At 45.3% G+C, this 15,195-nt stretch overlaps 1 protein-coding gene across 1 annotated transcript in view; it reads right to left on the reverse strand.

Annotated features, from left to right (window-relative positions):
* Positions 1-15,195, reverse strand: part of LOC311136446 (guanine nucleotide exchange factor subunit RIC1-like) — an 86,359-nt gene that overhangs the window by 35,958 nt on the left and 35,206 nt on the right. Inside the window, exons 3-4 of the mRNA XM_084170574.1 lie at positions 8,107-8,186; positions 308-415 (exon numbers count right to left, since the gene is read on the reverse strand). Of these exons, the coding sequence (XP_084026700.1) occupies positions 308-415; positions 8,107-8,186 (188 nt within the window). The remainder of the gene's footprint in view (positions 1-307; positions 416-8,106; positions 8,187-15,195) is intronic.

Raw genomic sequence — 15,195 nt, forward strand, 5'->3', positions numbered from 1 at the left:
GGTTTGGGAAGAGGAGTATGAAATCTATTCAGCACATAAATGTACACAGTGACTGAAGGAAGTACCATGCACCAGTCCAGAATACACCAGTCCAGAATGGAAAACTAACTAGATTTATGATGGGCAAAAACTAGACCAGTGATTACTTGCAAACTAAACACACTTCAGTGTCCAGTTGGTGTTTGAGTGTGAGTTGTGTATGTGTGATTTGTGTGTAGGTGTGTATGTATGTGTGTGTGTGTTTACGTGTGTGTGTGTGTGTGTGTGTGTGTGTGTGTGTGTGTGTGTGTGTGTTAGACTGTCCTACCTGGTGATGGGTGCCTCCAGGTCTATGGGTCTCTTCATCTCCAGGCTGAGAGCGGGGGCACACTGCTCCTCTTTATAAGCTGGGGTGACCTTAACACGAGGACTCCCTCTGTAAACACACACACAATGAGGATGTGCATGTGGCAGAGGTAAGGAGGGTACACAGGGTTCACGGATCTGTTTTACCTTATCAAGTCTAAATCAACAGGGGGAAAAGGCTGGGTTAGTCAAACAATAGCGTCACTAGGATCTAAGCACGAACGAGGCCAAACGCCAGCAGGCACAGTGAGGGTTGTGTTTAGTACATCTGCCTCCTCCCTCAACAAGTCCAGGCTTGGTCAAGATTCCCTGACAATGCTTTGATGTGGTGACTGGTAGCACAGAGTGGACCAGAGGCTTTGTGATGGGGGGGGGGGTGGGGGGGTGGGGGTGGTAGGTCTGTGTACAGGCATGTCCTCATTGGAACTCTCGCTCACTCACTCACACGGACACACAGAATCTTCCATAAAGGCTGAGTGTTGCTGTTCTGCTGGTATCACACTGATCAGCCCTCAGAAAGCTACAGTAAACCTCCTCTACTGTAAACCTCCTCTACTCCTACAGTACATCTCTACTGTAAACCTCCTCTACTCCTACAGTACATCTCTATTGTAAACCTCCTCTACTCCTACAGTACATCTCTACTGTAAACCTCCTCTACTCCTATAGTACATCTCTACTGTAAACCTCCTCTACTCCTACAGTACATCTCTATTGTAAACCTCCTCTACTCCTACAGTACATCTCTACTGTAAACCTCCTCTACTCCTATAGTACATCTCTACTGTAAACCTCCTCTACTCCTACAGTACATCTCTACTGTAAACCTCCTCTACTCCTACAGTACATCTCTACTGTAAACCTCCTCTACTCCTACAGTACATCTCTACTGTAAACCTCCTCTACTCCTATAGTACATCTCTACTGTAAACCTCCTCTACTCCTACAGTACATCTCTACTGTAAACCTCCTCTACTCCTATAGTACATCTCTACTGTAAACCTCCTCTACTCCTACAGTACATCTCTACTGTAAACCTCCTCTACTCCTACAGTACATCTCTACTGTAAACCTCCTCTACTCCTACAGTACATCTCTACTGTAAACCTCCTCTACTCCTACAGTACATCTCTACTGTAAACCTCCTCTACTCCTACAGTACATCTCTACTGTAAACCTCCTCTACTCCTACAGTACATCTCTACTGTATAGCTTGTTTGGCCTAAATCTCAGCTACTTCATGGCTTTATCTCCTTAAATACTCTACTGTACTTCATGGCTTTATCTCCTTAAATACTCTACTGTACTTCATGGCTTTATTGGTTTATGTACATGTGAGATAGTGGTCTAGGTCTGATATGAACCACCTGTACAGGCTAACTGAAGATCTGATATGAACCACCTGTACAGGCTAACTGAAGATCTGATATGAACCACATGTACAGGCTAACTGAAGATCTGATATGAACCACATGTACAGGCTAACTGAAGATCTGATATGAACCACCTGTACAGGCTAACTGAAGATCTGATATGAACCACCTGTACAGGCTAACTGAAGATCTGATATGAACCACCTGTACAGGCTAACTGAAGATCTGATATGAACCACCTGTACAGGCTAACTGAAGATCTGATATGAACCACATGTACAGGCTAACTGAAGATCTGATATGAACCACCTGTACAGGCTAACTGAAGATCTGATATGAACCACCTGTACAGGCTAACTGAAGATCTGATATGAACCACCTGTACAGGCTAACTGAAGATCTGATATGAACCACATGTACAGGCTAACTGAAGGTTTGATATGAACCACATGTACAGGCTAACTGAAGATCTGATATGAACCACATGTACAGGCTAACTGAAGATCTGATATGAACCACCTGTACAGGCTAACTGAAGATCTGATATGAACCACATGTACAGGCTAACTGAAGGTTTGATATGAACCACATGTACAGGCTAACTGAAGATCTGATATGAACCACATGTACAGGCTAACTGAAGATCTGATATGAACCACCTGTACAGGCTAACTGAAGGTTTGATATGAACCACATGTACAGGCTAACTGAAGGTTTGATATGAACCACATGTACAGGCTAACTGAAGATCTGATATGAACCACATGTACAGGCTAACTGAAGGTTTGATATGAACCACATGTACAGGCTAACTGTATGATGGTGCCGGAGGGGATGGCTGCCGTTTTATGGACTCTTAACCAACCGTGCTATTTTGTGTGTTTTTTCGCATTGTTTGTAACTAATTTTGTACATAATGTTGCTGCTACCGTTTCTTATGAAGGAGATCGTGGTGCCTGGTAAGGAGCCGGCGACGAGTAGCTAATCTGCCTTTACTGTCGATACTATTGGCCAATTTACAATTGCTTGATAATAAAATGGACGAACTACAGGCAAGAATATCCTACCAACGGGACATTAAAAACGGTAATATCTTGTGTTTCACCGAGTCGTGGCTGAACGATGACATGAATAACATACAGCTGGCGGGTTATACACTGTATCGGCAGGATAGAACAGCAGCCTCTGGTAAGACAAGGGGTGGCGATCTATGTATATTTGTAAACAACAGCTGGTGCATGATATGTAAGGAAGTCTCGAGGTTTTGCTCGCCTGAGGTAGCGTATCTCATGATAAGCTGTAGACCACACTATCTACCAAGATAATTTCCATCTATATTCTTCGTAGCTGTCGATTTACCACCACAAACCGATGCTGGCACTAAGACCGCACTCAATGAACTGCATACGGCCATAAGCAAACAGGAAAACGCTCATCCAGAGGTGGCGCTCCTAGTGGCCGGGGACTTTAAAGCAGGGAAAGTTACATCCGTTTTACCTCATTTCTACCAGCATGTTAAATGTGCAACCAGAGGTAAAAAACCTCTAGACCACCTTTACTCCACACACAGAGACGCGTACAAAGCTCTCCCTCACCGTCCATTTGGCAAATCTGACCATAATTCTATCCTCCTGATTCGTGCTTACAAGCAAAAACTAAAGCAGGAAGCACCAGTGACTCGGTCAATAAAAAAGTGGTCAGATGAAGCAGATGCTAAGCTACAGGACTGTTTTGCTAGCACAGACTGGAATATGTTCCGGGATTCTTCCGATGGCATTGAGGAGTACACCACATCAGTCACTGGCTTCATCAATAAGTGCATCGATGACGTCGTCCCCACAGTGACTGTACGTACATACCCCAACCAGAAGCCATGGATTACAAGCAACATCCACACTGAGCTAAAGGGTAGAGCAGCCACTTTCAAGGAGCAGGACTCTAACCCGGAAGCTTATAAGAAATCCCGCTATGCCCTCCGACAAACCATCAAACAGGCAAAGCGTCAATACAGGACTAAGATCGAATCGTACTACACTGGCTCCGACGCTCGTCAGATGTGGCAGGGCTTGCAAACTATTACAGACTACAAAGGGAAGCACAGCCGCGAGCTGCCCAGTGACACGAGCCTACCAGACGAGCTAAATTAACTCTATGCTCGCTTCGAGGCAAGTAACACTGAAACATGCATGAGAGCATCAGCTGTTCTGGATGACTGTGTGATCACGCTCTCCGTAGCCGATGTGAGTAAGACCTTTAAACAGGTCAACATTCACAAGGCCGCAGGGCCAGACGGATTACCAGGACGTGTACTCCGAGCATGCGCTGACCAACTGGCAAGTGTCTTCACTGACATTTTCAACCTCTCCCTGTCTGAGTCTGTAATACCAACATGTGTCAAGCAGACCACCATAGTCCCTCTGCCCAAGAACACTAAGGTAACCTGCCTAAATGACTACCAACCCGTAGCACTCACGTCTGTAGCCATGAAGTGCTTTGAAAGGCTGGTCATGGCTCACATCAACACCATTATCCCAGAAACCCTAGACCCACTCCAATTTGCATATCACCCCAACAGATCCACAGATGATGCAATCTCTATTGCGCTCCACACTGCCCTTTCACACCTGGACAAAAGGAACACCTATGTGAGAATGCTATTCATTGACTACAGCTCAGCGTTCAACACCATAGTGTCCTCAAAGCTCATCACTAAGCTAAGGACCCTGGGACTAAACACCTCCCTCTGCAACTGGATCCTGGACTTCCTGACGGCCCGCCCCCAGGTGGTAAGGGTAGGTAACAACACATCCGCCACGCTGACACAGGGGCCCCTCAGGGGTGTGTGCTCAGTCCCCTCCTGTACTCCCTGTTCACTCATGACTGCATGGCCAGGCACGACTCCAACACAATCATTAAGTTTGCCGATGACACAACAGTGGTAGACCTGATCACCGACAACGATGAGACAGCCTATAAGGAGGAGGTCAGAGACCTGGCCGTGTGGTGCCAGGACAACAACCTCTCCCTCAACGTGATCAAGACAAAGGAGATGAATGTGGACTACAAGAAAAAGAAGAGGACCGAGCACGCCCCATTCTCAATGACGGGGCTGTAGTGGAGCAGGTTGAGAGCTTAAAGTTCCTTGGTGTCCACATCGCCAACAAACTAACATGGTCCAAGCACACCAAGACAGTCGTGAAGAGGGCACGACAAAACCTATTCCCCCAAAGGAGACTGAAAAGATTTGGCCTGGGTCCTCAGATCCTCAAAAGGTTCTACATCGAGAGCATCCTGACTGATTGCATCAAATCAAATCAAATCAAATCAAATTTTATTGGTCACATGCGCCGAATACAACAGGTGCAGACATTACAGTGAAATGCTTACTTACAGCCCTTAACCAACAGTGCATTTATTTTAAACAAAAAAAGTAAGAATAAAACAACAACAAAAAAAAAGTGTTGAGAAAAAAAAGAGCAGAAGTAAAATAAAGTGACAGTAGGGAGGCTATATATACAGTAAAATAAAGTGACAGTAGGGAGGCTATATATACAGGGGGGTACCGTTGCATAGTCAATGTGCGGGGGCACCGGCTAGTTGAGGTAGTTGAGGTAATATGTACATGTGGGTAGAGTTAAAGTGACTATGCATAAATACTTAACAGAGTAGCAGCAGCGTAAAAAGGGTGGGGTGGGGGGGCAGTGCAAATAGTCCGGGTAGCCATGATTAGCTGTTCAGGAGTCTTATGGCTTGGGGGTAGAAGCTGTTGAGAAGTCTTTTGGACCTAGACTTGGCACTCCGGTACCGCTTGCCGTGCGGTAGCAGAGAGAACAGTCTATGACTAGGGTGGCTGGAGTCTTTGACAATTTTGAGGGCCTTCCTCTGACACCGCCTGGTATAGAGGTCCTGGATGGCAGGGAGCTTTGCCCCAGTGATGTACTGGGCCGTACGCACTACCCTCTGTAGTGCCTTGCGGTCAGAGGCCAAGCAGTTGCCATACCAGGCGGTGATGCAACCAGTCAGGATGCTCTCGATGGTGCAGCTGTAGAATTTTTTGAGGATCTGAGGACCCATGCCAAATCTTTTTAGTCTCCTGAGGGGGAATAGGCTTTGTCGTGCCCTCTTCACGACTGTCTTGGTGTGTTTGGACCAGGATAGTTCGTTGGTGATGTGGACACCAAGGAACTTGAAGCTCTCAACCTGTTCCACTACAGCCCCGTCGATGAGAATGGGGGCGTGCTCAGTCCTCTTTTTTTTCCTGTAGTCCACAATCATCTCCTTTGTCTTGGTCACGTTGAGGGAGAGGTTGTTGTCCTGGCACCACACGGCCAGATCTCTGACCTCCTCCCTATAGGCTGTCTCATCGTTGTCGGTGATCAGGCCTACCACTGTTGTGTCGTCGGCAAACTTAATGATGGTGTTGGAGTCGTGCCTGGCCATGCAGTCATGGGTGAACAGAGAGTACAGGAGGGGACTGAGCACGCACCCCTGAGGGGCCCCCGTGTTGAGGATCAGTGTGGCAGATGTGTTGTTACCTACCCTTACCACCTGGGGGCGGCCCGTCAGGAAGTCCAGGATCCAGTTGCAGAGGGAGGTGTTTAGTCCCAGGATCCTTAGCTTAGTGATGAGCTTAGAGGGCACTATGGTGTTGAATGCAGAGCTGTAGTCAATGAATAGCATTCTCACGTAGGTGTTCCTCTTGTCCAGGTGGGAAAGGGCAGTGTGGAGTGCGATAGAGATTGCATCATCTGTGGATCTGTTGGGGCGGTATGCAAATTGGAGTGGGTCCAGGGTTTCTGGGATTATGCTGTTGATGTGAGCCATGACCAGTCTTTCAAAGCACTTCATGGCTACAGACGTCAGTGCTACGGGTCGGTAGTCATTTAGGCAGGTTATCTTAGAGTTCTTGGGCACGGGGACTATGGTGGTCTGCTTGAAACATGTTGGTATTACAGACTCAGTCAGGGACATGTTGAAAATGTCAGTGAAGACACTGCCTGGTATGGCAACTGCTCGGCCTCCAACCGCAAGGCACTACAGAGGGTAGTGCGTACGGCCCAGTACATCACTGGGGCCAAGCTTCCTGCCATCCAGGACCTCTATACCAGGCAGTGTCATTGGAAGGCCCTAAAAATTGTGAAAGACTCCAGCCACCCTAGTCAGACTGTTCTCTCTGCTACCGCACGGCAAGCGGTACCGGAGCGCCAAGTCTAGGTCCAAGAGGCTTCTAAACAGCTTCTACCCCCAAGCCATAAGACTCCTGAACAACTAATCAAATGACTACCCAGACTATTTGCATTGCCCCCCCCACCCCTCTTTTAGGTTGCTGCTACTTTGTTTATTATCTATGCACAGTCACTTTAATAACTCTACCTACATGTACATATTACCCCAATTACCTCGACTAACCGGTGCCCCCGCATATTGACTCGGTACCGGTACCCCCTGTATATAGCCTCGCTATTGTTATTTTTACTGTTGCTCTTTAATTATTTGTTACTTTTATTTCGTATTATTTTATATTGTATTTATTTGTCTTTTTTTTTTGGTATTCTTTCTTAAAACTGCATTGTTGGTTAAGGGCTTGTAAGTAAGCATTTCACTGTAAGGTCTACACCGGTTGTATTCGGCGCGTGTGACAAATAACATTTGAAAGTTTGATATTCAGGCTAACTGAAGGCCTGCAGCCAAAAGAAGACCAGAGTCTCAGAGGCTGAGGAAAGCCCTTTGGTTCTGTGACTGAAAATGACAGCAGTTACGGTAACGCACTTTGCATGCACCTGTTAACGTGAAATGGGCTTTATAAATAAATGTGATTGATTGACTGGGCTCGCTGTGGAGCTCCTAGTGTTCTGTCAAAGAGCAGAGAGAGCTGGCCGGCTGCAAAGCCTCTCTTCCACTGTGTACACGCGCCCCAACACTCACTCACGCAGCCCTGTGCTATAACAGTCCAGCTCAGAGGACTGGTGAGGAACACACTGTGTTGTACAGTCATCCACAGCGTTCATTGTTAATCTAATTAGTCCTGACGTTTGCCAAGGCTTTCAACATGCAATTATGTCCTGAACTACAGTACGACCTATCCCTCAGGCCCACTGACTGGTACACTAGTTATCATAGCATGTAGACAGGAGGTACAGTGGGGTTTGTCCTATGGTGTGAGTGAATGAATACAACATTGACCTTTGCAGTACAACAATTGACCTATAGTACGCTATGAGTGAGCATTGTAGAACTTCAACCTTTGAACTTCATCCTTTAACATTTAGCCCCTGCCTCAGTTGACCTTTATCGTTCTATTTTGAATTTCAACCTTTGACCCTTGTCCCTGGAGAAAAAGAGGGAGAAGTGGGTGGAGAGAACAATAAATAAATATTTATGTACTCACTTGGGATAAACAGGCTCATAAAGATACTTGTCCTCTCCTCCTCCCACCACGTCAAACAGCAGGATGTAGCCATTGGCAGCCTAGAGAGAGAGAGAGAGAGAGAGAGAGAGAGAGAGAGAGAGAGAGACAGAGAGACAGAGAGACAGAGAGACAGAGAGAGAGAGAGAGAGAGAGAGAGAGAGAGAGAGAGAGAGAGAGACAGAGAGACAGAGAGACAGAGAGAGAGAGAGAGAGAGAGAGAGACAGACAGAGAGAGAGAAAGAGAGAGAGAGAGAGAGAGAGAGCGAGAGAGAGAGAGCGAGAAACAGAGAGCGAGAAACAGAGAGAGAGAAAGAGAGAGACATTCATGAGTATGTTGTGGCCTTGGTCGTGCTTGAGATACTCTGATCTATAAAAGAGACTGTGGTTGGCGTTCTTACATCCAGAACCCCTCTCTCCATCCCCTGCCACTACTGTCCAGACCTGTCATTATTATCAGTTGGTAGAGGTTCCATTTGCCCTATGGAACAATCCTTGGATAGCTTTTCAGAATTCACAGATAAATTGGTCCACATAGAAAACTAAAGGCTTGGTAATAGGATATAAATGTATTTCCATGACAGAATTCAAAAGCAATTTTGCACTGACCAAAATATAAACGCAACATGTAACAATGTCAAAGATTTTACTGAGTTACAGTTCATATAAGGAAATCAGTCAATTGAAATAAATGCATTAGGCCCTAAATCTATGGATTTCACATGACTGGGAATACAGACATGCATCACAGATACCTTTAAAAAAAAAGTAGGGGCGTGTATCAGAAAACCTGACAGTATCTGGTGTGACCACCATTTGCCTCATGTAGCGCGACACATCTCCATTGCATAGAGTTGCTCAAGCTGTTGATTGTGGCCTGTGGAATGTTGTCCCACTCCTCTTCAATGGCTGCTGGATATTGGCGGGAACTGGAACACGCTATCGTACATGTCGAGCCAGAGCATCCCAAACATGCTCAACGGGTGACATTTCTGGTGAGTATGCAGGCCATGGAAGAACTGGGACATTTTCAGCTTCCAGGAATTGTGTACAGATCCTTGCGACATGGGGCTGTGCATTATCATGCAGAAACATGAGGTGATGGCAGTGGATGAATGGCATGACAATGGGCCTCAGGATCTCGTCATAGTATCCCTGTGCATTCAAATTGCCATCGATAAAATACAATTGTGTTCATTGTCAGTAGCTTATGCCTTCACGTACCATGACCCCACCGCCACCATGGGTCACTCTGTTCACAACGTTGACATCAGCAAACTGCTCGCCCACACACAATACCCCATAATGTAAAAGTGGAATTAAGTTTAGAAATGTTGACTAATTAATTACTAATGAAAAGCTTAAATGTCTTGAGTCAATAAATATTCAACCCCTTTGCTATGGCAAGCCTAAATAAGTTCAGGTGTAAAAATGTGCTTAACAACTCACATAATAAGTTGCATGGACTCATGGTGTGCAATAATAGTGTTTAACATGATATTTGAATGACTACCTCATCGGTATACCTCACAGATAATTAAAATGTGTAAGGTCACTCAGTCAAGCAGTGAATTTCAAATACAGATTCAACCAAATCACATTTTATTGGTCACATACACATATTTAGCAGATGTTATTGCGGGTGTAGCGAAATGCTTGTATTCCTAGCTCCAACAGTGCAGTAGTATCTAACAATTCACAACAATACACACAAATCTAAAAGTAAAATAATGGAATTAACATATAAATTAAGTATTAGGACGAGCAATGTCTGAGTGGCATTGACTAAAATACAGTACAGTACAGTATATACATATGAAATGAGTAAAACAGTATGTAAACATTATTAAAGTGACTAATGTTCCATTTAAAGTGACCAGTGATTCCATGTCTATGTACATAGGGCAGCAGCCTCTAAGGTGCAGGGTTGAGTAACCGGGTGGTAGCCGGCTAGTGATGGCTATTTAACTGTCTGATGGCCTTGAAATAGAAGCTGTTTTTCAGTCTCTCGGTCCCAGCTTTGATGCATCTGTACTGACCTCGCCTTCTGGATGAAAACGGGGTGAACAGGCCATGGCTCGGGTGGTTAATGTCCTTGATGGCCTTCCTGTGACATTGGGTGCTGTAGGTGTCCTGGAGGGTAGGCAGTGTGTCCCAGGTGATGCGTTGGGCAGACCGCACCACCCCCTGGAGAGCCCTGCGGTTGCGGGCGGTGTAGCCCGACAGGATGCTCTCAATTGTACATCTGTAAAAGTATGTTAGGGTCTTAGGGGCCAAGGCAAATTTCTTCAGGCTCCTGAGGTTGAAGAGGTACTGTTGCGCCTTTTTCACCACACTGTCTGTGTGGGTGGACCATTTCAGATTGTCAGTGATGTGTACGGCGAGGAACTTGAAGCTTTTCACCTTCTCCACTGCGGTCCTGTCGATGTGAATAGGGGCGTGCTCTCTCTGTTGTCTCCTGAAGTCCACAATCAGCTCCTTTGTTTTGTTGACGTTGAGGGAGAGGTTATTTTCCTCGCACCACTCCGCCAGGGCCCTCACCTCCTCCCTGTAGGCTGTCTTGTCATTGTTGGTAATCAGGCCTACTACTGTTGTGTTGTCTGCAACCTTGATGATTGAGTTAGTGGCGTGCATGGCCCTGGAGTCATGGGTGAACAGGGAGTACAGGAGTGGGCTGAGCACGCACCCTTGTGGGGCCCCTGTGTTGAGGATCAGCGTAGTGGAGGTGTTGTTTCCTACCTTCACCACCTGGGGGCTGCCCATCAGGAAGTCCAGGACCCAGTTGCACAGGGCAGGATTCAGACCCAGAGCCCCGAGCTTAATGATGAGCTTGGAGGGTACTATGGTGTAAAAGGCTGAGCTAGTCAATGAACAGCATTCTTACATAGGTATTCCTCTTGTCCAGATTGGATAGGGCAGTGTGCAGTGCAATGGCGATTGCATCATCTGTGGATCTATTGGGGTGGTATGAAAATTGATGTGGGTCTAGTGTGTTGGGTAAGTTGAGGTGATATGATCCTTAACTAGCCTCTCAAAGCACTTCATGATGACAGAAGTGAGTGCTACGGGGCGATAGTCATTTAGTTCAGTTACCTTTGCTTTCTTGGGTACAGGAACAATGTTGGACATCTTGAAGCAAATGAGGACAGCAGACTGGGTTAGGGAGAGATTGAATACGTCAGTAAAAAATCCAGCCAGCTGGTATGCGCATGCTCTGAGGACGTGGCTAGGGATACTGTCTGGACCGGCAGCCTTGCGAAGGTTAACACGCTTAAATGTCTTACTCACGTCGGCCACAGAGAACAATAGCCTACAGTCCTTGGGAGCGGACCGCGTCGGTGGTACTGTGTTATCCTCAAAGCGGACGAAGAAGGTGTTTAGCTTGTCCGGGAGCAAGACGTCGGTGTCCGCAACGTGGCTGGTTTTCCCTTTGTAATCCATGATTGTCTGTAGACCCTGCCACATACGTCTCGTGTCTGAGCCGTTGAATTGTGACTCCACTTTGTCTCTGTACTGACGTTTTTGCCTGTTTGATTGCCTTACGGAGGGAATAATTACACTGTTTGTATTCAACCATATTCCCAGTCACCTTGCCGTGGTTAAATGCAGTGGTTCGCGCTTTCAGTTTTGCGAGACTGCTGCCATCTATCCACGGTTTTTGGTTTGGGTAGGTTGTAATAGTCACAGTGGGAACAACATCCCTTATACACTTCCTGATGATTTATTTATAAATTACCGTGTCCGTGTATACATCAATGTTATTCTCAGAGGCAACCCGGAACATATCCCAGTCCGCGTGATCAAAACAATCTTGAAGCATGGATTCTGATTGGTCAGACCAGCGTTGAATAGATCTTAGCAAGGGTACTTCCCGTTTTGAGTTTCTGCCTATAGGAAGGGAGGAGCAGAATGGAGTCCTGATCTGATTTGCCTAAGGGAGGGCGGGGGAGGGCCTTGTAGTCATCACGGAAGGGAGAGTAACAATGGTCGAGAGTTTTTGTAGAGCGAGTACTACAGGCAATGTTTTGATAGAACTTCGGTAGCATTTTCCTCAAATTTGCTTTGTTAAAATCCCCAGCTACAATAAATGCGGCCTCAGGATATGTGGTTTCCAGTTTGCACAAAGGCCAGTGTGGTTCCTTGAGGGCCGTCGTGGTATCGGCTTGAGGGGGAATATACACGGCTGTGACTATAACCGAAGAGAATTCTCTTGGGAGGTAATACGGTCGACATTTGATTGTGAGATATTCTAGGTCGGGTGAACAAAAGGACTTGAGTTCCTGTACGTTATGACAAATCACACCATTAGTAGTTAATCATGACATACACCGCCTTTCTTCTTCCCAGAGAGTTCTTTATTCCTGTCTGTGCGATGAACTGAGAACCCAGCTGGCTGTATGGACGGGGACAGTATATCCGGAGAGAGCCATGATTCCATGAAACAGAGTATGTTACAGTCCCTGATGTCTCTCTGGATTTTATTGTCCAAGGACTGAACATTAGCGAGTAAAATACTTGGAAGCGGAGGATGGTGTGCACGCCTCCTGAGTCGGACTAGAAGTCTAATCCGAATACCTCTTCTCCGCCGGCGGCGTCTTGGAGCAGCCTCTGGGATAAGTTCAATTGCCCTGGGGTGTACGAACAAAAGATCCAATTCGGGAAAGTCGTATTTCTGGTGGTAATGTGGGTGAGTTACCGCCGCTCTGATATCCAAAAGTTATTTCCGGCTGTCTGTAATAACACAAAACACGTTCTGGGCTAATAATGTAAGAAATAACACACAAAAAAACTGCAAAGTTGCTTAGGAGCTAGAAGCAGAGCTGCCATGTCTGTGGGTGCCATCTTCATATCATTGACCAGGGAGGTTTTTTGAATACTTCACAAAGAAGGGTACCTATTTGTAGATGGGTAAAAAAAGGAAAGAAAAAAAAGATATTGAATGACAGAAGAATTTTGAAAAGAATAATGGCCAAATGTTGCACAATCCAGGCGTGGAAAGCCCTTAAGACTTACCCAGAAAGACTCTCAGCTGTAATCGCTGCCAAAGGTGATTCTAAAATGTATTGACTTGTGTGTGGGGGGGTGTGAATACTTTCTGAAGGCACTGGGCCCTGGTCCCTGGTCAATAGGGTGCCATTTGAGATGAAGCCACAGAGTGCAGTCAGTGCACAAACTGGCCAAGGTAACTTCAAGTAACCCCTGACATTTCTACAGTGTGGTAACCAAGGCAGCACCATGGGACTGATAAAATACAATGGAGAGAGAAATTGGACTAATTCACACTAATTCAACAGGCTGGAATTCAGGATGAGGATGGAGCCAAGTACTGAAGGCAATACAATCTCACTGCTAGGGAAAAGGTCTCTGAATGTCCTTGAGTGGCCCAGCCAGAGACCTGACTTGAACATCTCTGGAGAGACCTGAATATAGCTGTGCAGCGCGGCTCCCCATCCAACCTGACAGAGCTTGAGAGGATCTGCAGAGAAGAATGGGAGAAACTCCCCAAATACAGGTGTGCCAAGCTTGTAGCATCATACCCAAAAAGACTCGAGGCTGTAATCGCTGCTAAAGGTGTTTCAACAAAGTACTGAGTAAAGGGTCTGAATACTTACATAAATGTGATATTTCCGTTTATTTTATTTTATAAATTTGCAAATTTCTAAAAACCAGTTTTTCCTTTTTCATTATGGGGAATTGTGTGTAGATTGATGATGGAATAAATTAATAGAATCCATTTTAGAATAAGGCTGTAACGTAACAAAATGTGGAAAAAGTCAAGGGGTCTGAATACTTTCCGAATGCACTGCATATCTGCTGTATGAGGTCTCCCTATTCCAGCAGTGTAAAGGGCTGATTTCATCAACTCATGTCATGATCAACATGAATAATCGTTATTTGACATCTGTCCTGCTTACCTAGGACATTAGATTTTGACCTCGGTGGAAACCTCTGCACAGTCAGTATTGAAGGCTGAGTATTTTTCATGGTCGTCAAACAGAAACGATCAGCTTGATCAGACTAATGAATTCCAAAGCCTGTGTCATGTTCTGTTTTATAGAGGGCACTGGTTGCAGTGTTTATGTTTCAATAGCGACCGACAAAAAGAGGGGAAAAGTGTTTGAAGCTCATTGATGACCTGATGGTGTAATGTAGAGTACATATCTATCTCTCTGGAATCAAGATACTCTACGACTCTAGTTCACTGGCCTAATTCATGGAAAGAAACCATTAGATTTTTATGAATCAGATCAACTTTAAATCTCCGATTTGCTCTGTTCTGATCCAGAGTTTAAGCATGTTTGAAAAATAACTTTTGTGGATACACAGCAATTAGTCCACTTTGATAATGTTAATATATGCCTGGCTTTAAAATATTAATTAGAATTAAATTGACCACCTATCTTGATTACTCCCAGGAGCTCGTTAAAAGACATAGTTTGCGTCCCAAATGGCACCCTTTTCCCTATATAGTGCACTGCTTCTGACCAGAGCCCATAGTGCTCTGGTCAAAAGTAGTAAACTATGTAGAGGGAATAGGGTGCCATTTGTGACGCCCCCTGGGTTCTGCTAAATGAATTTGGGCTGGAGCAGCTGCAGTAGCAGACAGTACCCTTAAAAACATAACGTTTCTATCCAACTCTCATGTCACAGACAGTAAGTAGGTCATTCAATATGTCAACCTCTGGAACTGCTGTTTATGACTGAATGAAGTTCCAGCTATTTATGATCTGAATCAACGAGCAGATTTCCTGCATGCAGGGTATATACAGAGCACTCGTAAAATATTGTGACCCCTTCCCTTTTTCCACATTTTGTTACGTTACAGCCTTACTCTAAAATTGATAAAATATTTTTTTTTCCTCGTCTACACACAATACCCAATAATGACAGAGCGAAAACAGGTTTTTAGTGATTTTAGCAAATGTATTTAAAATCAACAAATACATTATTTACGTAAGTAATCAGACCCTTTGCAATGAGACTCGAAATTGAGCTCAGGTGCATCCTGTTTCCATTGATCATCCTTGAGATGTTTCTATGACATGATTGGAGTCCACCTGTGGTAAATTC

The sequence above is a fragment of the Coregonus lavaretus genome, assembly GCF_964263955.1.
Source record: "Coregonus lavaretus genome assembly, chromosome: 10".
NCBI lineage: Eukaryota > Metazoa > Chordata > Actinopteri > Salmoniformes > Salmonidae > Coregonus > Coregonus lavaretus.